This window comes from Chrysemys picta, chromosome 4, assembly GCF_011386835.1.
Source record: "Chrysemys picta bellii isolate R12L10 chromosome 4, ASM1138683v2, whole genome shotgun sequence".
Taxonomy (NCBI): Eukaryota; Metazoa; Chordata; order Testudines; family Emydidae; genus Chrysemys; species Chrysemys picta.
The window spans coordinates 122,755,896-122,782,254 of NC_088794.1; the positions used below are offsets into that span (position 1 = coordinate 122,755,896).

A 26,359-nucleotide genomic window follows, 5' to 3' on the forward strand; every position below is an offset into this window, starting at 1 on the left:
TTTCTTCCACCACTACAATATCTGAAATTAGTTCTTGATTGGTTTTCTCTGCCAAATCTAAAAGGAGCCAGAGAAGGCTCCAAGGCAGAGAAAGCACAGCTGTTCACAGTGGGCCCAACCCTGTACTCTTCGGAACCAGAATTCCCACTGTCTTCAGATGTTTTGCTTGAGGAGTGTAGAACTGAGTTCTTAGCATTTGGCAGTGTGACTCCAAGATATGTTTACTGTTCTTATACTTTGGTTATGAGTGTCTTTACCTGGTTCCAGGATTCCAGATTTTCAGAAGTACTGAGTTCCCACCACAGTGAATAGTAACAGCAAGTGATGAACACCTCTTAAAATTAAACTCTCATATCCATAGCACATAAAGAGTTCTGCTGTAAAATTTAATCCCCTCCAACCCTAAGAACTGTTCTACTATATATAATATCATATAGAAAAACTGATATTTATAGTGTTCTCTTGGGCCAAACTGTTTAACACAGAAGTGGAAATCCTTGAATCCACTAGTTCTCGGTAAAGAGAAATGTTATACTATATCATAAATGAACAATGGTATGATACAGTAGACAGTTTTAAAAATAAAATTTGGGATCCTTGGCATGACTGGTTAGTAACCCAACCAAACTCTGCTCTCGGTTACCAATGTTAAGGGCTTGATCCAGCTCTCATTAACATCAATATGAATTTTACCTCTGACTTCAATGGAGCAGCAGAAGGTCCCAAATCGACTCCCTTGGAGTTACTCCAGATTTACACTATTGTAAATAAAGCCTGATCTGCACAAAAGCTGCATTGATTTAACTACATCAGTTTCTAAAGTTAAACCCATTTAGTTTGATCTGTATAACGTTTGTATTTAGGCAAGGCCTGAATGTGTGAGTTGGCACAATACAGTAAGATACATTGAATGAGTTTGATAACAGATATACAGAATAAAGCTCCACTCCAGCTACCACATACGCTTAGTTTTAAGCAGAGGAGTTGCCCCACTGACTTCAAATTTAGCATGTGTCTGCAGTATCGGGGCGTCTGCCCCAAGCCCATTTGATAGGGGAAGTGGATCACTGTACTCACCCCTCAGGGACTAGTCGGGGGGCAGAGAGCCAGTTTAATTTGGCAATTATCGGGGTTGCGTCTGCGGTGAGCCCAGGGGGAAGTCCTGGGAGAGGGCACTACCACACCCTTAGGGCTAAGGGTGCAGCCCGCTGGTGTTTGGGGAGATAGGGCCGGGCCTGGACGGAGGATTGTTCAGGGAGGCCACAGGGCCCGGGGAGAGCAGAGTTTGCCCCTGATGGACTCAGCGAGACTGTGCCCTGGAGGAGCAGCCGCCGCTGCTGCAGTATCCGCGGGAGCAGGATACCGTGCGGGCAGGCTCGGGCCGGCCGGGGCAGAGCGAACCGGGCTGCGCTGTTTCTCAGGCAGCTGCTTGGCCACCTCTGCTCCCGCTAGGCCCCGGCTCGGGCGTTGCTTGGCAGAGGGACGCCAGCTCTGAGGGGAGGAGGCCGGTCGGCGCTGAGTGCGGGACGGATCCAGGTCCGCCCCGCACGGCAGGATGGGGCTGGAGATGGAGCCGCTGCTCCAGGCCTGGAGCTACTTCAGGCGGCGGAAGTTCCAGCTCTGCGCGGATCTCTGCTCCCAGCTGCTGGAGAAATCCCCCGGACACCAGGTACTGGGCCCGGCCGCGGGGGTAGGGGCGCTGCGTGATTGCTGGGCGGGCGGAGGTTGAGGACCCAGACTCACGGGAGAGCTGGAGCGGGGGTAAGAGTGGGCGGGCGCCGGGGAGTGTGTGTTAGCGCCCCCTCACCCGGGGTGGGCGGAGTGTGCCCGCGCTGTCGGGTTTGTAGCTACACCTTGTGCACCCAGCTTTCCCCTGGCCCCCAACATCATCACTTTCCTGCCTGCAGTCCAGCCAGGGACTGGGTTGCTCGAGGTGCTTAGGGGAGCCATGCTTCCTACAAGGGAGGCTCGGGCAGCTTCTCTGTTTATCGCTTGTTGCCAAACATAGCTGTTCCAAGTGGGCGATTGTCTGAGGCCTGGTCCCCACTAAGCCCCCACTTCGGACTAAGGTACGCAAATTCAGCTACGTTAATAACGTAGCTGAATTCGAAGTACCTTAGTCCGAACTTACCGCGGGTCCAGACGCGGCAGGCAGGCTCCCCCGTCAATGCCGCGTACTCCTCTCGGCGAGCTGGAGTACCAGCGTCGACGGCGAGCACTTCCGGGATCGATCCCAGAACATCGATTGCCTGCCGCCAGACCCTCCGGTAAGTGAAGACGTACCCTTAGTGACAGAGGAGCGAGTGTAAACCTATAAATTGCATCAGCCAGAAACATTTGCTAGACAGTCTGGAATTACCTTGACTGCATTTAAATAGAAGTCTGGCCAATACAAGATGTTACCTAACTGACCTTGTCCCTCTAATATCTTGGGACCAACACAACAACATCAACACTGCAAAGTAATGTTAGCTAGCTCTTATGTATTGCTTATTAGTAGATCTCACAGAAGTACTATTAACTTGATAACTGCATCAGAACTGAGCAAGAACAAAAATCAAAACCAAACTTGAATGTATATCTGCTGTCCGCATTTGATGCTAAGCCTCCCCATTAAGATAAAAATGCTAAAAAAAGGAAAGACCTCCCTGAAATCTTTATTTCCTTCTAGGTAGGGTGACCAGATGTCCTGATTTTATAGGGACAGTCCCAATTTTTGGATCTTTTTCTTATATAGGCTCCTATTACCCCCCATCCCCAGTCCTGATTTTTCACACTTGCTGTCTGGTCACCCTACTTCTAGAGAAAGCAGTGGAGCCCCCACATATTTACTCTAAATCAGTGTTGATGGGCCATCTATTACTCTAGTGGCATGAGATGGCATATGCACTTTAGGTCTCCAAATCCAAAGCGAGTAGTGAAGTAGGAGACAAAGGTACTTCTATAATTAAAATAAGTACATTATAATAGCAATAAGATAATTGTGGCCCTTTATCTCCCCCCCCTCCAAGTCCAGTCCACCCCAAAACTCCCCCAGCCCAAGCAGAATTCTGACCCTGTAAAAGGAGAAGTACTAGACACATCATGAAGTGCACAAGGGATTTTGCTATTGATTTTATATCAAAAGTGCTCAGATGCTATTGTGATTGGCTGAAGTGTAAAACTAAGATTGCTGATTAAAACAACAAATTCAAGTATACAGTCCCTTTACCAGATATTGAAGACTAGCAGGAATATCAATTACATGGAACTGACAATTTGTTCCATCTGAATGAGTATTAACTCTCTAAGGCCTGGTCTACACTATGAGTTTAGGTCGAATTTAGCAGCGTGAAATCGAATTAAGCCTGGACACGTCCACACGACGAAGCCCTTTTTTTCGACTTAAAGGGCCCTTTAAACCGGTTTCTTTACTCCATCTCCGACAAGGGGATTAGCGCTAAAATTGGCCTTTGGGGGTCGGATTTGGGGTAGTGTGAACGGAATTAGACGTTATTGGCCTCCAGGAGCTATCCGACAGTGCTTCATTCTGACCGCTCTGGACAGCACTCTCAACTCAGATGCACTGACCAGGTAGACAGGAAAAGCCCGCGAACTTTTGAATTTCATTTCCTGTTTGCCCAGCATGGAGAGCACAGGTGACCACGCAGAGTTCATCAGCACAGGTGACCATGATGGAGTCCCAGGATCGCAAAAGAGCTCCAGCATGGACAGAACGGGAGGTATGGGATCTGCTCGCCATATGGGGAGATGAATCAGTGCTAGCTGAACTCCGTAGCAGTAAACGAAATGGCAAAATATTAGAAAAAGTCTCAAAGGCTATGAAGGACAGAGGCCATAACAGGGACACACAGCAGTGCTGCCTGAAAATTAAGGAGCTACGGCAAGCCTACCACAAAGCCAGAGAGGCAAAACAGAAGGTCCGGGGCAGAGCCGCAAACATGCCGCAGAGCTGCATGCCATGCTAGGGGGTGCAGCCACCACTACACCAACTGTGTGCTTTGACTCCATCAGTGGAGAATCACGCAACAGGGAAGCGGGTTCGGGGTATGAGGAAGATGATGATGAAGACAATGAAGATAGCTCACAGCAAGGAAGCGGAGAAACCGGTTTCCCCAACAGCCAGGATATGAGGGCACACAAGGGACCTCTGGTGAGTGTACCTTTGTAAATATTAAACATGGTTTAAAAGCAAGCGTGTTTAATGATTAATTTGCCCTGGCAATCGCGGCCGGTACAGCTACTGGAAAAGTCTGTTAACGTGTATGGGGATGGAGCGGAAATCCTCCAGGGACATCTCCAGAAAGCTCTCCTTCATGTACTCCCAAAGCCTATGCAAAAGGTTTCTGGGGAGGGCTGCCTTATCCCGTCCGCCATGGTAGGACACTTTACCACGCCAGGCCAGTAGCACGTAGTCTGGAATCATTGCATAACAAAGCATGGCAGCGTATGGTCCCGGTGTTTGCTGGCATGCAGACAAAATCCATTCCTTATCTCCCTTTGTTATCCTCAGGAGAGTTATATCATTCCTGGTCACCTGGTTGAAATGGGGTGATTTTATTAAGGGGACATTCAGAGGTGCCCGTTCCTGCTCGGCTGAACAGAAATGTTCCCCGCTGTTAGCCATGCGGTGGGGGGGGAAGGCTGAAGTGATCATCCCAGAGAATTGGGTGTCTGTGGGGGGGTAGTTGGGTTTGTGCTGCATGTTAACCCAGAAACCGCAGCCCCTCCTTTTACATTGCAAACCCATTTTAAATGGCCAACCCAACGGGTGCTTGGTATGGGAAATGAGGGCGCTACTGTTTGAAACCGTTCCCACATGTTAAGAAGGTTAAAAAAGCCAAAAGACTGTGTGGCTTACCATGGCTGCCTGCAAGCCGAAATCTGTTGCCTGGCACTGCATGAGTGATCTCTCACAGCAAACTAGCAGGCCCTCAATATAAGAGGGAAAATGCGACCTTGTAACGAAAGCACATGTGCTGTGTAATGTGAACAGCAAAATTTAACATGAAAGAGTGTATCCATTGTTCTCTAAAATGTGTCTTTTTTAACCACCTCTCCCTTCTCCACCACCAGCTGCAAATGTTTTTCCTTCACAGAGGCTAGTGAAGATTAGAAGGAGAAAACGGCAGACTCGGGATGATATGTTCTCGGAGCTCCAGATGTCCTCCCACGCTGACAGAGCACAGCAGAATGCGTGGAGGCAGTCAATGTCAGAGTGCAAAAAAGCACAGTCTGAACGAGAGGAGAGGCTGAATCGCGGGCTGAAGAGAGCAAGTGGTGGGCTGAAGAGGATAGGTGGCGTCAGCTTGCTGACGGAAGGCAAGAGTCGATGCTCCGGCTGCTGGAGCATCAAACTGATATGCTCCAGCGTATGGTTGAGCTGCAGAAAAGGCAACAGGAGCAGAGACCGCCGCTACAGCCCCTTTGTAACCAACACCCCTCCTCTCCAAGTTCCATAGCCTCCTCACCCAGACGCCCAAGAACGTGCGGGGGGGGGGTGGCCTCCGGCCACCCAGTCACTCCACCTCAGATGATTGCCTGAGGCTGGCCTTCAATAAATGTTAAAGTTTTAAACTGCAGTGTATCCTTTTCCTTCCTTCCTCCCCCATCCCTCCCGGGCTACCTTGGCAGTTATCCCCCTAGTTGTGTGATGAATTAATAAAGAATGCAAAGTAACAATGACTATTGCCTCTGCAAGCAGTGCTCGAAGGGGGGGAGGGAAGGGTGGTTAGTTTACAGGGAAGTAGAGTGAACCGGGGGGAAGAGGGGGGAAGGTTCATCAAGGAGAAACAAACAGAAGTTTCACACCGTAGCCTGGCCAGTCACAAAACTTGTTTTCAAAGCTTCTCTGATGCGCACCGCACCCTGCTGTACTCTTCTAACCGCCCTGGTGTCTGGCTGCGCGTAATCAGCGGCCAGGCGATTTGCTTCAACCTCCCACCCCGCCATAAATGTCTCCCCCTTACTCTCACAGATATTGTGGACCGCACAGCAAGCAGCAATAACAATTGGAATATTGGCTTCGCTGAGGTCTATCCGAGTCAGTAAACTGCGCCAGCGCGCTTTTAAACGTCCAAATGCACATTCCAGCTCCATGCGGCACTTGCTCAGCCTATAGTTGAACAGGTCCTGACTACTGTCCAGGCTGCCTGTGTGCGGCTTCATGAGCCATGGCATTAAGGGGTAGGCTGGGTCCCCAAGGATAACAATAGGCATTTCAACATCCCCAACGGTTATTTTCTGGTCCGGGAAGAAAGTCCCTTCCTCCAGCTTTTGAAACAGACCAGAGTTCCTGAAGACGCGAGCATCATGTACCTTTCCCGACCATCCCACGTTGATGTTAGTGAAACGTCCCTTGTGATCCACCAGGGCTTGCAGCAGCATTGAAAAGTACCCCTTGCGGTTTATGTACTCGGTGGCTTGGTGCTCCGGTGTCAAGATAGGGATATGGGTTCCGTCTATCGCCCCACCACAGTTTGGGAATCCCATTGCAGCAAAGCCATCCACTATGACCTGCACATTTCCCAGAGTCACTACCCTCGATATCAGCAGGTCTTTGATTGCGTTGGCTACTTGGATCACAGCAGCCCCCACAGTAGATTTGCCCACTCCAAATTGATTCCCGACTGACCGGTAGCAGTCTGGCGTTGCAAACTTCCACAGGGCTATCGCCACTCGCGTCTCAACTGTGAGGGCTGCTCTCATCTTGGTATCCTGGCGTTTCAGGGCAGGGGAAAGCAAGTCACAAAGTTCCATAAAAGTGCCCTTACGCATGCGAAAGTTTCGCAGCCACTGGGAATCGTCCCACACCTGCAACACAATGCGGTCCCACTAGTCTGTGCTTGTTTCCCGGGCCTAGAATCGGCGTTCTATGCCATGAACCTGCCCCAGTAACACCATGATTTGCACATTGCTGGGGCCTGTACTTTGTGAGAGGTCTATGTCCATGTCAATTTCCTCATCACTCTCATCGCTGTGCCGCAATCGCCGCAATCGCCTCCTCGCCTGGTTTTGCTTTGGCATGTTCTGGCTCTGCATATACTCCAGGAAAATGCGTGTGGTGTTCATAGTGCTCATAATTGCCGCGGTGATCTGAGCGGGCTCCATGATCCCAGTGCTATGACGTCTGGGCTGAAAAAAGGCGCGAAACTATTGTCTGACGGAGGGAGGGAGGGGCGACTGACAACATGACGTACAGGTACAGGGAATTAAAATCAACAAAGGTGGCTGTGCATCAGGGAGAAACACAAACAACTGTCACACAGAATGGGCCCCCCAAAGATTGAACTCAAAACCCTGAGTTTAGCAGGCCGTTGATTTCACGGAGGGAGCGGGAAGCAAATGAATACAGAACAAATCTGGTCCATCTATTTTTTACATCTTAAGCTGTCAGCAGACGGTGCAGCATGACTGATAGCCATTGGCATCTTCTGGGTGCTTGGCAGAAGATGCTGTACTATGACTGCTAGCCATCATTGTCAAGATGGTTCAATAGGACTGCCGGCAGGACCGAGTCTCCAGGAGACAAAACATGTCTGCCCAGGTGCCTCTGATTGAGCTCACTGAGGAATATGACGATGACGGATATCAATCGTAATACACCATCTACTGCCAAAAGGCAAGGAGCTGCTGCTGCGTAGCAATGCAGCCCCACGTCTGCCAGCACCCAGATAGCCGATGATGGCTACCAGTAATACTGCACCGTCTACTGCCAAAAGGCAATTAGCTGCTGCTGTGTAGCAATGCAGTACCACGTCTGCCGGCACCCAATGACATATGGTGACGGTGAACTGAGCTGAGCGGAGCGGGCTCCATGTTTGCCGTGGTATGTTGTCTGCACAGGTAACCCAGGTAAAAAGGCGCGAATCGATTGTCTGCCGTTGCTCTGACGGAGGGGGAGGGGCCTGACGACACGTACCCAGAACCCCCCGCGACACTGTTTTTGCATCATCAGGCATTGGGATCTCAACCCAGTATTCCAATGGGTGGCAGAGACTGCGGGAACTGTGGGATAACTACCCACAGTGCAACACTCCGGAAGTAGACGCTAGCCTCAGTACTGTGGACGCGTTCCGCCGACTTAATGCATTTAGAGCATTTTATGTGGGGACACACACAATCGACTGTATAAAACCGATTTCTATAAAACCAACTTCTATAAATTCGACCTAATTTCGTAGTGTAGACATATCCTAAGTGTTCAGCGTGCTGTTCACGGTATATACTTTACTTATACATATTGCATGAAAAAAAAAAAAGTTCTCCAACTTTCATCCTGGATAAATATCATTTTATGTAAAGGCCATTATTGCTTTTATTTCTTGGAGAACAGCTAGATGGGCTTTGCCTCTGGACACGATATACTGGGAAGATTTTATTTCTCTCAAAATGTCCTATGCCACTGAAATTGCACAAGGTATAAGATTTGATGAGCACTAGATTACGCTAGATATTTATTCATACCCTAAGTCACCACGCAAAAGGAATAAATAAAAAAGCTTTTACTAAAAAAGGACATTCAGAGAAAGCTTGAAGCTGTAACCTCATATTGTTTCCACTAATTACTGCTGTACGTGCACTAGACATCTGCAGAGCTGTTCTTCACACCATAAACAAGACAAGCTTTTTGAAGTGTGTTTCCAGTATGGGTCAGGGACCATCTTATGTTTGTACAATGCCTAGAAAAATGGGGCCCTCAACAATGACTGGGGTTCCTAGATGCAACCACAATAGTAACAGATTAAGAACATAAGAACGGCCATACTGGGTCAGACCAAAGGTCCATCAAGCCCAGTATCCTGTCCTCTGGCAGTGGCCAATGGCAGGTGCCCCAAAGGGAATGAACAGACAGGTTATCATCAAATGATCCATGCCCTGTCACCCAATCCCAGCTTCTGGCAAACAGAGGCTAGGAACACCATTCCCGCCCATCCTGGCTAATAGCCATTGATGGGCCTATCTAGCGCAGTGATTCCCAAACTGGGGTTTGTGAATCCCTGAGGGTTCTCAAAATGTTACAGGGGGTTCTCAGGGAAAAATTCCCTAATGGCAGACAGAGCTGTCCCTAGGGACCCTAGGCAGCATGGGGCCAGCAGCCCAGAGCCCTTGGACTTCCAAGAGCTAAGCAGATCAAAGCAAGCATATCTATCACACTGAGGAGGTTTAAACTTCAAGACTCCTTATAAGAAATGGAAAGGGAGGTGGATATTTTTTGCTGTTTTTAAAATTAAATAGACAGCTAGTATTGTTTTTTAAATTATTATGAAGAACAAATTTAAGCTTTGTTGTAACGTGCGTTGTTTGCCTGGACTGCTCAAGACCTGAATTTGTGTAGCAGGAACTCTTTGAGTTGGCTTCTTAAATACCTTCATGTTGTTTCACATCAGATACTCCTTGATGAAACATAGGAGCCTTGTCTTATAACAGGCTTATTCAAAGTGATACAAGTTATGAAAGTGAGATCTTGGAAGAGTGTTGCCGTTTTCATAATGTAATAAAAATACTGTAATGATAAATAATAAATAGTGTGTAATAAGCATGTCATAAAAACAAATTTTATATTTCCAAAATCACTGCTTTTATAAGTTATACTCAGGTAAAGGAGAAAATCCCTGGAAATATTCATTTTTAGGAGGGGGTTCGTGAGACTTGACATTTTAGTGAAAGGGGTTCATAGGTTGTTAAAGTTTGGGAACCATTGATCTAGCTCCCTTTTGAACCCATTATAGTATTGGCCTTCACAACACCCTCTGGCAACAAGTTCCAGAGGTTGACAGTGCGTTGCATGAAAAAAAATACTTCCTTGTGTTTGTTTTAAACTTGCTACATATTAATTTCATTTGGTGGCCCCTTGTTCTTGTATTATGAGAAGGAGTAAATAACACTTCCTTATTTAGTTTCTCTATACCACTCATGATTTTATAGATCTCTATCATATCCCCCCACTTAGTCGCCTCTTTTCCAAGCTGTCTTATTATTTATACCTTTCTTGATGAAAGCATTTGACAATTCTTTGCATATAGTCAGTTTCAATGTTGTTGCTATATAATTATTTGAGGAATTCTCATTTAAAAGTTCAATTAAAACAGGAATGACTTGCTTTTTAAAGTGAACTGTATTTCTGCTTGAATGATGCTCTTAATCCTCAGATTAATTTTTTATAATTTAAATATGCACTATGTACTTGTTAAGTCTCTGTGGAAAACACTTTGTATAACTGAAATCAATACTAAAAGTTCATAGACTTAAAAAAACTGCAATAATTAGTTTAATGTGAATTGGTCAGCATATTTCTTCAGAGAGATTGTAGAGTGCACAGTATTTCATGGTGTATTTATGTGTCAGAAATATGATGGCAATCCTCTGACAATCTTATCTGACAGCCCAGGTAGAAGGTGGAACTACTAACAGATGGTGTACAAGTATTGAGAAAATCTCTTTATTGGTACAAACAGAGTGTAAGAAACGAAATTAATAGGCAAGAAATTCTTCATTGTAGCAACTTGAGTCAGACTCACCATATCAAAAATTCTACATTTGAAATCTCACTAAGAAGCCATTTTCTACTGTGTACATAAAGACTAGCCTTTAAAATGTTTGAAAAAATTAATGCTAGAAGGCAAACTAATGTAAAATGATTTGTCGTCTCTGTTGTCTGCCAATTACTATGTTATCTACTACGCAGCATGCAGCTTTTATTGTAATCCACACAGAATCTAAGGCTAGTATTAGCTTTTATTGGCGACCTGCCTGATATTTTACAACTCTGCTTCTGATTTATAAAACTCTGTGTCTTTCTCCTCACTATGTTAGTGCACTTTTATCTTTTTCTTCTTGATCCAGGCCTTGATATCTGTCACATGTTTGCAGTGTTATTGTAGTCATGATGGTCCTCGGATACCACATTTACTTCCACAAGTTGAGCAACTGCCCCAGACACACCAAAAAAACCAAATGAACCCTATTATCTAGAGCCAGGCCTTAGATAAAACAGAATTTGCTCCTAAGAGAAAGTCCGGGATACACACCTAAACACATTTAAAAGTGCCTTCACTAAATAGGGACACCCTACCAGAGAAGATCACATAATGCAAAAAGCCACCAAAATACCCCAAGAGAACCTGCTTCAGTACAGGAAAAAGAAACCCACTGATCACACATCCCTAGTTGTCACCTACTAGCCCACACTGGAACCCATGTGGGGTATCAAACGATAACAACCCATATTTGATGGGAACCTCATCCTGAAAGAAGTCTTTTCTGAGTCCCTCTTCTGACCTTCAAACATCTCCTCAACCTTGCCAACATCATCATCAGAAGCAAACTCCCCACAGACAAGGGCCCACCAAATCAAAGCAGCACCAGACCCTGCCAAAACAGATGCAAAATCTGCAGAAATATCTCCACTGCTATGGTGTTCAATACCACTCACAACACACCTTTCAAAGTTCCTGGGTCCTATACATATCTCACAACATGTGGTATACCTCAGCCAGTGCATAAAATGCCTCAACTAGTGAATGGGTGAAACCACACAATCATTGTGCTCTCTCATGAGCTCACAGAGAAAAAAGTGATAAAAGACAAATACGCTATATCACCCAGGGACCAACTCTTTTCACAAACCTATTGCTCCATATCTGATCTTTCAGTACTTGTCCTCAAAGGAAATCTGCACAACACCTTCAAAGGGCGAGCCTGGGAACTTAAATTTATAACACCAAAAGCCATGAACTTAATAGGGACACTGATTTTTATGGCTTATTACAACAATTGGCAACATATCACACTGCCTGCTACCCTGCTTTGCTCACTTCAAACCCTTTATGTGTAACAGTTTAACCCCCAATTTCCCATTTCATTGCAAGTGACCTCCAACATGTTGCCCCTTCTGCTTACCAGTCTCACTCAGATACTCTGCTTCCTTCCCCAGACCTGAAGGAGAATTCTGTGTAGCTCAAAAGCTTGTACCTTTCAGCAGCACAACTTGGTCCAATAAAGATTATCTCCGTACCTTATCAATCTGTCATATGTGGATTCTGCTTGGCTCAGGTCAGAGGGAAAAGGGCTAGTATGCCACAATCTGCATTTTCGTATTAACTTATTTGCACTTTTGTTTTAAACTCAGTCTAACATTATGTATTGTTTCGAGCCCAGGGTGGATAAAAATCAATGATTTTAAAAAAAAAATTAAGTGATTTTTTTTATTTAAATCGGATTTTCTTGATAAATTCTTTTTGGGGGGAAAACCTATCTAAAGATAGTTTTAATTAAGATACATTATAGCTCAAAGATATCTCATCATGGAATAGGGATTATAAATTCCAATTCTATAGTATGAGACAATATATTCATGTAATGTTTAAGAAAAGTTTTGTAAATGAGTTCCAATAGTTCATGGATTAGGGATCCAATCTTATGAGGTTCCACAGGCTTCTGTATAGATTATTTAGGTTAATCTTTCTATCTACCCAGTGGGACTCAGTGCTCAGTCCAGAACATGGGTTTTCAAACTGGGAGTTGGGACCCCTCAGGGGCTTACAAGGTTATTACATGGGGGGCCGTGAGCTGTCAACCTCCACCCTGAACCCCGCTTTGCCTCCAGGATTTATAATGGTGTTATAAATTTTAAAAACCTTTTAAATATATTTAAGGGGGGTCACACTCAGCAGCTTGCTATGTGAAAGAGGTCACCAGTACAAAAGTTTGAGAACCACTGGTCTAGAAGATACCATCAGAGATGCTTAGTTTTGCAGTTCTCAAACTGTGGATTTGTGTCTCCAGAGGTAACATGCTTGTTAACAGCAAAAATGTTTTTAAATAAATAAATAATAGAGAGGTGAGAAATAACAGAGCTCAACTCTATTGTCCCTCTGCAAATTTGTGTAAACAGGGTCAATCCCTTACCTCTCTCTAAAAGTGCAAATTTTCAAAAAAGTTCAATGAATAGAAGATTGTTGGGGGCAGAACAGATCTGGACAAGGAGAAGAAGTCTGGAGATAAATGTGAGAAGCGAGGGACATATGCTTGTTTTGTTAAAATATTTTATGTTTGTTGTTGAAGGAAAAAATCCAGAATACTTAACGTTGTTGTTTTAGTTTTAAAAAAAACAACACAATTTAAATGTCTGTCTGGCGATGTTCTCCTCCTAATACAGCATGACAAGAAAATCCTCCAAATATTAACGATAAACCTGTTGAATTGGAGATAGTTCACCTCCTAATGACTTCATAAATATCTGCTTCAATTACCTTTGGTAAATGAAATAACCAAACAATCATTCATTTTCTGATAGAGCTGAAAAACTAATCTGAAAAGTTTTCAAGATAAATCACTGTTTAAAAATGTATAGTGTGTACCTTCTAAAAATGAAACCTACATCTATCTCTGAGTTGTGAAGAATATGTATTAAGGTTATAACAACCAACAAGAATGCACTTTTATGTAGAAAACCATAATTAAATAGAGTCTTCCTGACTAGTGATTTAAATCAATCTGATTTAAATCAATCTGATTTAAATCAAATCCACCCTGTTCAAGCTATTGAAAATAAGTGATTAAAAAGGAAATCCATATTCACATACGCAAATCTGTTTACTCTGCATTTAATAAAGGTTAATATTTATTTTCTAAGACACTCATAAGAGCAGATATCAAAGTATATGATAATCTTTGAGGTCAGAACTCTAAGGGGTGCACATTACTCAAACATCTACTCACATCTTTACATGCTTATTCTAATATTCAGTAATTAAAAATGACAATGGTTGTGAATTAAAAAAAAAAAGAATTTAAGAGCATTTCTTTTTATCCTTATTATTCAACAATTGGCCTCATGCATTATTTCCCCACACCATCAAAAACCTGTACTGAATACTTTTCTATGGTGTTCATCACCATAAAATCTAAATTTTTGAAAAACATTAATGAATTTATCTTTACAACATCCCTGTGAGGTAAAGTAATAGTATTCTCAATTTTAAAATTGGGAACTAAACCCCAGAGCAAGTACGGTCAAAATTGTCCATTGGTTTTTGGTGCCCAAGTTGAGATGCCCAGGGCCTAATATCCAGAGAGCTTAGCATTTTTATAGCACTTTATATGTTCAAAAATACAGCTCCCATTGACATTGTTTACAGTTGCATGTTCAGCACTTCTGCAACTCAAGCCCCAGATATCTCATGTTGGGAACCCTGAAGTGAATATACAATTAATAACTACCTGTGAAAAGTTTGATTTGAGTGAGCTGCTCAGCATCACATAGGAACTTTGGGCCAGGAGAAGGGATAGAATCCAGTTCCTTAGGGTGCCATTCAGCTCTTAGCCTCAAGACCCTCATCTCTTTTCCTGCAGTTCCTGACTCACTGGATGCACACCTTCCAACTTTTACAACAAATGAGGCAGGGGTTCTAGAATAGTCTCATTCTGTACACAGGGCCAGTGCTACCAATCAACTGTTTGGCGCCGCAAGCCTGGGAGGGGAGGAGAATTAGAGCGGGGGCGGTGTGCTCTGGGAGGAGGCGGAGCAGAGGTGAGCTGGGGTGGGGAGCTGCCGCACGGCTCCCGGGGGGGTGTGAGCTGCCAGGGGAGTTGCCACGGGGAGGGAGGGGGAGCTGCCGAAGGGCTGGGGGGAGGGGCGCAAGGTGGAAGTTTTGCCCTGTCTGTACACAGTCCTGAGTCATTCCCTGAGTACCTATCAATTAGGTGTACTGAATGAGTCAGGAAAAGCAGTATGTGATGATGTAACGAAAGACTGAGTAGTAAAATTTTCAAAATTGCTTAAGTAACACTAACTTAAAAATGGGACTTAGACTATGGCCCACATCCTCAAGAGTATTTAAGCTCCTAACCTCCACTGAAATTCAGCCAATCATGCATAAAGTAGAATTTCTCATGCAACGATACGAAATACTTTATATTGGCATTGTAAACCAATTCTTAAAGAATTAATCATTAAAATTGATTCCGAAATGTAATTAGATCAACTTTTTAAAAATCAGATCAAGGAATTCCTCAAGTTTTAAAAAATTCCCTTAAACAGATTCTCTTTTGATATGCACTTTATTTTTATTTATTTATTTATTTATTTAAGAAGTCTCCCAGTAAAACTCTTACAACATGCTGGGTTTATGAATGCATGAACCATTAATGCCAAATACAATCTTTTTTCCTACCATAAGAAATTGGACCTTGGCTTCCATATTTGTAGTAGTAGCATGACAGAGAGAACACTCTTCCTCTACTGCTGTCTGTTTATTGTTCTGATTAGTTGCCTAATCTGATTACTGTTCTTTGTGTTCCATATGTCACATTCAAGGCACTAAACCAGCACTGATGTTCAGCTATTGGGGGGGAGGGGAAATGGCTCAACAGTATAATTGTTAATAGATGTATAATGAATATCCTGCTTTTAAAAATGTATTTAATGCTCTGCTATAAGTTCAGTGAAAGCACAAACTCTGTCTTTTTTTAAAATACTTCCCTCCCCTGACCCTCAGTGCTGTTACCCCCATTTATGATTATGGTATTGATTTTTGCTATTCTTTATAGAAATGAAATGCTAAATAATTAAAACAAAACACCTTAAACCTAGCTGCTTGTATGCTGATTTTAACAAGGTCAGAGTAAACATATAATTAACACGTTCACATGGAGGTTCATTTCTGAAAGCATCCTCAGCTGAAATAAACGGTTGACACAAATTGCTGTGGTTATTAAATGTAAAGATAAATATTATTAGTGATTCATTTAGTCATTTCCCTGCACTATGATAATGCAGATCTACAGTGATGCCAGTAGCAATTTGGCCTGCATTTTCAGTATACACTGATTTTTCACAGTATGTTGCAGATATCAATTCATATTTACCTTAAATTTCAGTTGTAGATATAGGCATGTTCTAAGCTTCAAAAATAGTTATCCGAACAGTGTTTCAGGCTCGCCTCTTTCTTTAAGATGTTACATTAAAGGTTTAATTTTATAAAAACAGCTCTTTCTGGTGGTTTTCTCTTAAAATGGATTGATTTCACACAAACTTTCATTTTAAAATGCCCTCATTTATAAAATGGTTTATAAATTTGGGCTGAATTCTTCTCTCATTTATACTTTTACAACATTAGCAACTTCAAGAGGGGATTAGATGTGTAAAAGATGGCAAATTTAGACCCTTTATTGTTAAGAATAAGCTAACAAATGGCCTGGTCTTGTAAGTCCTCTCACACAGGTCTTTACTCAAGTGACTAGTCCCATTGATTTCAGTTGGATTACGTACATGAGTAAAAATGGCAGGATCCACCCTTATTCTGTCACACTACATTTTATTATTATTTAATCATTTCCATTCATGTGAATGGAAAAGTTCCATCACTTGCTTAAATGTTAGTTAATATCTTAGAATTTCTCTTAACTAGGATGTGTTAGCCAACACATCCTAATTAAGAGAAATTCTAAGATGTTAGCCAACACATCCTAATTAAGAGAAATTCTAAGATGTTAGCCAACACATCCTACAACTCTAGTGCAGGCAAGGCAGTGTATACTCCCTACCATGTGTAATTGGTCAACCTTACTCTCTTCAAAATGAAAGGGAATGTAACTCTCGTAGCTTCATTTAGCTTCTTCATGATGAATGCTTTTATATAGGAACTATTTTGGATGACCCTAAATTAATGTTAACAAATAATGCATAGAGTAAGATACACAACTTGAACATACAGGCATTTGAAGTAGAGCTGCCACAGTATCCTTAACATTGCTCTCATTTGCTATTGCAACACAGTATGGAGGATCACCAACTGCTCTTAAACCATTTTCTAATAGCCCATATCTATATATTATAAAACGGTAAGGCATGTATCTGGCCAGCAGTCCTAAATCATTGTGATATCAGCAGTAACTCAGCCAGTCACGACCCTTATTTTACAGCTAATTTCCATGCTACAAATTCATTGGTTATAATAAGTCAATGATATGAGGGAGATGGACAGATGATGGATTACATAGATGGTAGATTACTTTGCCCAACTGCTACAGTTCTTCAAAAGGTTGGTTCCACCCATACAGAATAATCCAGACTCCCCAGTGCAACCTACACCCCTAAACAAAACACAAAATTCTCCCAGCACAATCCCACAAGCGCAAATCACAACTACCTGCACAACACACACAAATAACCCCAAATGCAGCGCCTCACTGCAGCACACACCCCGATATACAACCTGCGCAAATTTTCCAGCACAACACAGGCACTTATCCACCCACACTAATACTTAACATAAACTTGAGCAGCAAAGCTATAATACACACAATGGGATGAATAAAGAACAACTTGGACCAACCTCAATGTCCTTGTTTTTATTAGAATAATAAATTTATAGTAGCATCTAGGAGACTAGTACCCATTAAAAGAACTTTGCATCCTAAACAAAGTCAAGTATTCAAGAGGCAGGAACTGCTTGAGCCCCAAATGATTCCAAACAGGATTTTGTGATTCAACACACCTTCTCCTTGGGGCAGCTTTATCATAAAAAACCCTAGTGCAAATCATCCATAACAGAAGTCCCCAAATGTAGTCCATTTATCATCCCAGTGCACGTATTCCTTAAAATTAGATGACATCTAGTCCATTGATGTCACATATATCCCACTCTGGCATCTTTCTTGGTCCTCTCCTATCCTTCTGCCAGGACAGCTGTCCCAGTCGGAGTGCATCCCTGCTCCCCCACAGCCTCTGTGCTGGGAGTTCATCCTCAGAGGAGTATCCATCACTCTTCCTGTTCCGTTAACTTATCGTCTCAGACTTGTAGACACGTAGGATCTTCCACTGCTCCTATGCCTTTAGCACTCAGTTCTGGCTTGGGAATCAGCAGACAACTCCCTTTGCTGCTCTCCTGCCTTGAGCCCTGGCTTGGGGAGGTCAGCCAGCAGACCTCACTTGCTCTCCTACCTTCAGCCTTCCCCCAGGAACCTTCTGTAGCTTCCTTCAGAGACTTTCTCCATGCTGCTACCTGATCCTTTATAATCCTACCCTCTTAACTGGCCAAAATGGGAGCACCTATTTTGGCATAGGGCGCTGGATCTTTTTCATTTAAAGGGGACAGTCACCTTATGACAGGGTTCTTTTTAGTTATGGTTTTGAGCCTTTAATGTGACTTCAGTCACATCTTTTCAAACTTTCTCTACTGTCATGAGAGCTAAAAACTTTCATTTTTTAAAAAATGAAAGTTGAGATTCTAATGTAAACTTAGGATTCTAGGAGCTGGGGCTTTAAGAAAACATCACATATTGGGAGGTTTGTGATAAAATTGCAAGAGTTGGCAACATTGAAGTATGATTCCTCTAACCACACTGCATTGCAGTAAGATGCTGGGCATCCACAGCTTTTGCTGACTTCATCTGCAGTTCAGAGTGCTGCATTTCTGATTATCAGGGCCCTGTCTCAAATTGGACATCCAGCAAATGAGGAATGTACCATTAGTGGCCACCTACCAATGTTTGGTTAAAAGTGACTTGCTCAGCATTACAAAGGCAGTGTGTGGGAGAGGCAGGACTAGAACTGACTTCTGTGTGGAATTCACTTGTCTTAATCACAAGAAAATAGTTTCTCTTCCTGCAGCCATCTGCCTTGGTTTCTACACACAACTTCTAGAGCAGGTGAAACAGATCCTACAAGCAGTTTGATTCACTACACAATGGAGATTCATTTCCTGAACACCATACCTCCATCACCCAATGATCACAATTAAGGACTGCATCATAATGCATACACAAGGGAGATGAATTAAAGTTGCCCATGCAATCTGAATTGCTGGCATTTTCTAACTTTTGAGTGCTTGATTTTTCAATCTAAGGGTACGTCTTCACTACCCGCCGGATTGGCGGGTAGTAATAGATCTATCGGGGATTGATTTATCGCGTCTCATCTAGACGCGATAAATCGATCCCCGAACACGCTCCCCGTCGACTCCGGAACTCCACCAGAGCGAGAGGAGGAAGCGGAGTTGACGGGGGAGCCGTGGCTGTAGATCCCGCGCCGTGAGGACCCGAGGTAAATCGATCTAAGATACGTCGACTTCAGCTACGCTATTCTTGTAGCAGAAGTTGCGTATCTTAGATCGATTTCCTCCCTCCCCCCCATTGTAGACCAGCCCTAGATAATATTCTTTGAACAGTTTGTTTGTAATTTCCGGGTGCCAGCTCCTGCCAAGGCCCCTAGGTCTCACTGAACATTGACAAATGCATGGCTAGAAATCATTCCAGCTCACCTGTGTGTTAGTATTATTAAAATGAGTATTACTTTTATAGAGATCTGTTTAGTGTTTGGATTTTATTAAAGCTTTTGAGTTGTTGCATTCGTTAATCTCACTTCTAATATCTGTATCCCACTGTGATGGGTGCACTCACCTCTTATGAAAATCTTCTGTTGGGTGTGTGTGAAACTGCACACTCTCTCTGCACCCCCTGACAGCTGTTAACTTAGTCAGGTTCAGCCCTCCAGCCAAATCACACACAGTCTCTAAGAACAAACAAATCCCTTTTGGGGTAAAAGGTCCAACAGCGTCTGTCCTTGTTAAAGTCTTTAGCCCTGTCTCTGGGCACAGTCCTCAGCGCCTTCTGAGCTTTAAGTCCAAGTCTGCCCTGGTATAGAAAAGTGCCCCCAGAGCTTTCTCCTTGGGACTCTTAAGTTATGCTTTTCACTTGGGTCTCTAAACAAGCCTTAACCCTTTCTCAGGGCTTAGGCCACTTCAACAATGACTGGTGGGGGGAACCTGGGCACAACCACTACTCCAGGTCCCAACCCTGGGACCCTATAAGTAGCAGCTGTGTCCTATAATAGTTGCTGCTGCTGCTGCTATTCCCTGAGCTGCTTCCCCTTCCACTTTACCTTTACCTCAGGGCTGAAGTTTTCTGTTCTTTGTTTGCACAGGGTTTCTCCCAGGCCTCCTTGCCTGGACAGTTTCACAGCTGTCCAGTCCTTCCTCATCCCTCTGGTCCCAGCCAGCAACTGATCTGCTCAGCCTGGACAGCTCCTGTTATCGGAGCCTGCTGTGTTCTCATTGGCTGCTTCCCTGCAGCCTTTCTAGGGAGACCTGGAGGACCCATCTTTACTGCTCCTTTTCTGGGTTGGGGTGTGGTAATACAGCAAGGCCTCCAGCAGGAGACCTCAAGGGTCCTGGTACACACCCATGTTATAAGCAGGGATCCTAGAAATCTGTTTGTCATGGAAAAATGTGGAATCTGCATTTTTGTACGGAGACTCTTTAATTTTTTACATTTTGTGCAGAAATAAAAACAGAAGCCTGTTTATCTGAGCCTCCATTTTCTGGCTCTCTGTATTAACCGAACTGGGGCTGACAGCCTGAGCCCTGCCACGCGGGGTTAAAGGTCTCCAGATTATCTGAATTTTTGATTATCTGATCGGGCCCCTATCCCAATTAGATCAGATAAGCGGGGTTCCACTGTATTGTGGCTAGGGAAACTACAGTTCAGCATTTCATTTTAATCGTGGAAAAACATACATTTTTATGTTTGTTTTTTTAATCAGAGAATTTTGGGAGGTTTATCATAGAAAACTAGGATCCCTGGTTATAAGGTAATATTTAAGTATATTTTATATTTAACTGTTTGCTTTGTAACTATCAAAGTATTTGTTATGAAGCTGGAAACCTAAATAGTCAGGAGAGAAGCATTACCAAGTGTGAAATACTAGTTTACCACAAGAGGTGTCATCTCCTGCCCAACCGAAAGCCTATAGCAGGGGTCGGCAACGTTCAGCACGCGGCTCACCAGGGTAAGCACCCCGGCGGGCCGGGCCAGTTTTATTTACCTGCTGACGCAGCAGGTTCGGCCGATCGCGGCCCCCACTGGCCGCGGTTCGCCATCCCGGGCCAATGGGGGTGGCGAGAAGCGGCGCGGGCGAGCGATGTGCTGGCTGTGGCGTCTTGCCGCCCCCATTGGCTTGGGACGATCGGCTGAACCTGCCGCGTCAGCAGGTAAATAAAACTGGCCTGGCCTGCCGGGGTGCTTACCCTGGCGAGCCACGTGCCGAACGTTGCCGACCCCTGGCCTATAGACACCAGACAAATCATTTTGGCACCTCTGTGGACAAAAGACTTTAATTCCTCCCTCCACACCCATGTAGAGGGAATGTGCACAAACCCTCCACTCATCACACTTTGAACTGGGGGAAGGGAATAAAAATCCCTAACCAGAAGGATCTGTATCATTATGCTTCTTGGAATTTGGAGAGGGTAGTATTTCTAAGCATAAGCAAGGTATTCCCAAACTGCTTAGCTTGGGTTAGCCCTAAAGGACACACAGAGCTTGCACGTTGCAGCAGCTTCTATTACTTTTTGAAACCTCAGACTGTAACTCAATTGTGGGTATATATTTACCTGCTTTAACCTTGTAAAGGTTCTTTCTTAGTTAATAATCCTTTAGTTAGTTTAATATAGGATTGGCTATGAGCATTGTCTTTGGTTAGAGATCTAAGATACAATTGACCTGCGGTAAGGGACTGGTCCTTTGGGACTGGGAGTGACCTGAATATTATTGTGATTTTTTTGGTGTAAGGGACCATCTGTCACAAAGGCAGGCTTGCCTGGGTGGCAAGATAGACCCGAGTGCCCAAGGGGACTGTCTGTGACTCCATGTTAAGGCTGTTATAGTGGTTGAGGGGTTCACATTTGACACTTGGTTGGTGAAATCTAAGAACACACAACCAGTTTGGGGTTTGTGCCCTGGTTTGTAACAATCTGGCCTGAGGTTGGCACCCACATTCGTGAGCCACTCCAGACAGCTTGACAGCCCACGCAACCTGAATTGCTGGCATTGTCTAACTTTTGCGTGTTTGATTTTGCAATCTAAATAATATCCTTTGAACAGTTTGTCAGTAATTTCTTAATTTTTTTTCCTAAAAGGAAAAGAGGTATAAACAAATGTTGTTATATAGAGTAGTAACACTTCCCCTCCCCAAAAAATCATGCATCAGCACCAGGATTTAAACCCTGAAACTTTATCACTCTAACACAGCTAACTATATTAGCAAGTAGAAGAAGACTTGCTCTGGCGGAAGTGGGAGAAATGGGCTGCTGGAGTCATATGCTGGGTTGTGTAGGTGGTGAGGAAGAGCCAGACTGGTTCTATCTTCTCTCTCTTCCCCTCTCTCCAGTGGAGAGGGGTACCTTCCCTATCTTGTACCCCCAAGAGGCGGGATTACAGCAAAGTAGGGCTGTGTGCTGGGTCAATATACATAGGATGTGGATTGTCAAGGGAAGTTCAGCCCATCTCTCCTCTCACTCCCCAAGAAGCTGTCTGCTTTTGTTGTTAATCGGTGTAGTGTGTGGTGCTCCTGCCTTGGCGATGTGAGCCCAGCCTTAGATTACAGTGTTAATGTTCAGTTATTTTAGTATGCTACTACAATTTTGTTGACAAGGCAAGTAACAGAAGGGAATGGTGATTTTTCATAGTTCAGGTATCAGCCAAACCTGAACAGAATGAAGGGACAAAGAAAAGGCATTTCTCTGTCCTTTACTCTTTTCTCCTGCCAAATTTGACTGTTTAATAAGGTGTTAGAGCTTTTCAGTAAAAAAGTCATTCTTTTCTATTAGAAAATGGTAGGCAATCTAAATATGGGGTTTGTTGCTACCAGCTCACTCTTTTGCAAGAGCTGCGTTAGTGTACTGAAGCCTAAATATTTTGCACCATTAGTAAACGTAGACAATCTTGTGTTTACACATTGGAAAATTTAAGTGAGCCCTCTTATAGTTTAGGGAGCTGGAAAATCTATTATCTTACCCTGTGTTTCAGATTCTACATTGGTGTTCCAGAGCCAGACAGGTTCTTTTTGGTACGAGAATGACTTCGTGTTCCTTGAAGGTTTCAAATGTTTTAAGTTTTAGGTCCCCAAATTCACTTGCCATAATATTACCTTGAAGTTGTTGGGATTTCCCCCCCCCCCCTTAGGTGTTGTGCCTTCTCTAACTGGTGGCTACAGTACTATTGCATTAATTTGAAAAATATAATGTTTTGAGCATTTATTGAATTAAATACATTGTCTCCATCATAATGTATACAAAGACCTGTTTGTATGCAGATATTTATTTTCTTTTAAGAACTTCATGATGAAGCCATCAGTGGCTAACAAAAAAAAATAAAATTGGGATCCCTTTTCTTCATGCATGCCATGTGTGAGGATTTTGTTACATGTTCCTGGATCTAAAATTCTGATTTATTTTCTGAGTGTCACTTAAGTTTAACAATGGTATTTAGCTGTCCCTTCAGATGTTGTACATTTAAAAATAATTGTATATGGGGTATTCACCTGGTATACTTACATTTTAAAACCCCTAATGTTTAAACTATGACTTGGCAAATGTGACCAAACTGAAACAAGAAACCAAGCTATGTCTGAGATGTTACTTACTGTAAATCTACATGTTTGATTATGGAGATCATCTCTTCAGTCTTGAAAATGTGGAGGAGTAAAATAATCTAGTAATGGTGGGTAATGGCCGAGGGAGGTCACATCAAGTATTTTGATTTAGTTACATTGCTGTTCCATTTATGGGTTTGTTTTGATTTTTCATTGTTTGATTCCATTTCTTATTTCACTCCTCCTTTTCTTATGCATTCTAGGAGCCTGATTCTGAATTCACAGTTACTCAGGTAAAAAATTTTCATAAGTAGCAATATTTGAAAAAACACTGAAAAGAGTTTATAGCATGTTATATAGTGATGTTTGTTTCATTTAATTCCTTAGGGCTTGTCTACACAGAGACTTAGTGCATGGCAAGCCAGGGATGTGAATCCACAGCTGTGTGTGCTATGCTCCCAGCCCCTCTCCGCCCCAACCCTGTTCAGCCCCTAGTACTGCTCCGCTCCCAGCCCCAGCTCCTACCCCACCCCAGTTCTGCCCCCAACTCAGCTCTGCCCTCATTCCCTCTCCACCCCCAGGCCAGCTCCACCTCTAGCCTCAACTCCTCCCCCATCCCCAGTTCCATCCCCAGCCAAAGCTCCACTACTGAGGAAGCCTTGGCTGTACAATAATGGAGGGGGAGCATGGACAGATTCCGTTAATGGTAAGTGGGGGCACGACTGGAGAAGTTTGTGTACCCACTACATTAATGTCTTTACAAATTCGTATTAGGTTAATTCTGAAAGAAGTAACAGAAAATTGCTGTGCATGGTGTTGCAGTAAATGATTAAAATTGGCTGTTTTTTAAAACCTGTAGTTGTTATTAATAAAATGGAATATATTTAAAAACTTGTAGATTTTGGCCTTTGTGTAAACTGAAAGCAAAAAATGCATTCCATATTAGAATAAAACAACATATAGCAGGAACTGCTACAAGTTATTGGTAGAAAAACGTTAGGGCTGTGAGCTCATCAGATTTGGAGATAAATAGTGCTTCTCTGTGTAGCTGGTGTGTTGGGCAAATATGCCTTGCTTTCTTAAGATCTTCTATAGTGCTCCTCATTGTACCATCTACCTTATTATCACACTTTTTATAGACAGGAAAGGTGCTGAGCAACTCCTATTGAAGTAATTCAGAGTTGTAGCTGTAGTTGACAGACTACTCAGAGGCTGTCATGAAGTGCTCAGCATCTCAGAAAACGAGGACGTAGGTGAATAAAACCAGATTCTGTTTCGTTATGGACAAGAAAATTGGTTACAGTTATCTGTTTTGATGGAGAGAGGTATACTTTTCATTTTCTCTTCAGAAGAGTCAGTAGCCAAGTATAATTGTTCTAACAAAGCCCTGTATCACTTTACACTGGTTAAATAGTAGATTATATGAAAGGAGATGTTTTCACAAATCCCATTTTATTTTTCAAAAACCTCAGTCTTTTCTGCTATCTTGCCATGCACCTTTAGCATCTTTTTGTACATTTATTATTTCATCTGAAAATGCTTAAGCTTCCTTTAGTTAACCAGAGGGTTGAAGTAATTATGTTGCAGTCTATCTACATTTTTTAGAGAAGGGAGGGGGATTCCGCCAACTTTGTTACATACACGCACCAGTATTGGATTTATTCAGTACTTTCTTCTCTTATGGGTCTTGTATAATTAACAGATAACAAGGATTGTGGATCATCCTCTTGTCTTGCAAGATAAAAAAAATCCCTATATGCATGCAACCTTTAAGTTCCATATTTGGTAATGTTCCATCTATTGCTGCTTTGGTCAAAACTCTGATAACTGAAGCATTGCCATAAGCAATATTCTAATCTGAAGTCTGATGTGTAATTAGGCGATAGTATGTGATTTTTTAAAAGATTATTGTTGGCTATATAATGCCCAATTAGTAGTTTAACATAGAAGCACAGCCTAAGGGCCCTAATTTTCCAATAGCTGACTGATAATGACAAAAGGATGCATGTTGCTTTTTTAAAGTTGCCTAGTGCTTCTTGTTGGTGAAGAAGAGTGAAGCTTTATCTAGGCCTTACCAATACTAAAATTAGCCTTTTTCAGCAATTGGTATAGCTGCACCAGTATAAACAGGGAAGCTGCAGATTTCATGGAAAATCACTACAAAGCAGCTTTTCTTATGTATGCTAGGAGTTGGCTACACTGATGTCTATACCAGCAATTTGCTGAAATTGGCCTAGATTGGACTTCAGAAATACACAGCGTCAAAAAGATGACTATAGCATGGAAATAAAATACTTGTGTGGAACTTCATGAAAATATGTAAAGATGAGATGAACTTTTAACTGCACATTTTTAATGCAAATTAAAGGTTGTCACCAAAATTATAGGTTGAGAAACTATAAGAAAAAGTAGACGTGGATTACATTGGACTGGGCTAGATTCAAATTGCCGTGGTCTGTTCTTTTCTCCTATTACTATTAACAGATTTCCAAATGTGGTTGAACTGGCTATTTAGATGCATTCTCTTCTCCCAGCTCCAAACTGCACTAAAACACAGCTTAAAATACATTTTCCTAGTATTTCTTTTCTATGTAAGCAATTATTGTAGTTGCCACAGAAATATTATATAATGCAAATGTGAGAGGAGATAGTCTATGCAATCCTAAATGAGGAAAAGTCTGAGTCAGTTTCTATTAAAATGTGGTACACACTATGAAAAGTTTGAGGTTCCTTCCATAGCAGGCCCTCCACTGTTTCTGGATTCAAAAAAAGATTATTTGTCCTTGTGTGTTTGATCCCTTTGGTTTCATTTAGAGAAGAATTAACCTTGCTATTTCTCATTTGCAAACATTAAGCATACTTTGCTAATGGTCTGTTTAGGCCAGTGTCAGGGAAGAAATAAACCTGATTATTTTAATAAGTCTCATTCTGGGATGTTTATGGTAGTCTGTTCTATGTCTGAAAGAAAGTCGTGATTGATCTTGC

At 42.9% G+C, this 26,359-nt stretch overlaps 1 protein-coding gene across 5 annotated transcripts in view; it reads left to right on the forward strand.

Annotated features, from left to right (window-relative positions):
- Positions 1-1,006: 1,006 nt before the first annotated feature.
- The window catches only part of TTC8 (tetratricopeptide repeat domain 8), a 66,033-nt gene continuing 40,680 nt past the window's right edge, over positions 1,007-26,359 (forward strand). Inside the window, exons 1-2 of one of the 5 annotated variants that reach the window (XM_065593498.1) lie at positions 1,007-1,669; positions 23,638-23,667. In XM_065593498.1, the coding sequence (XP_065449570.1) occupies positions 1,556-1,669; positions 23,638-23,667 (144 nt within the window). In that variant the 5' untranslated portion in view covers positions 1,007-1,555. The remainder of the gene's footprint in view (positions 1,670-23,637; positions 23,668-26,359) is intronic. The other 4 variants (XM_065593503.1, XM_065593500.1, XM_065593501.1 and 1 more) reach the window with 4 other exon arrangements.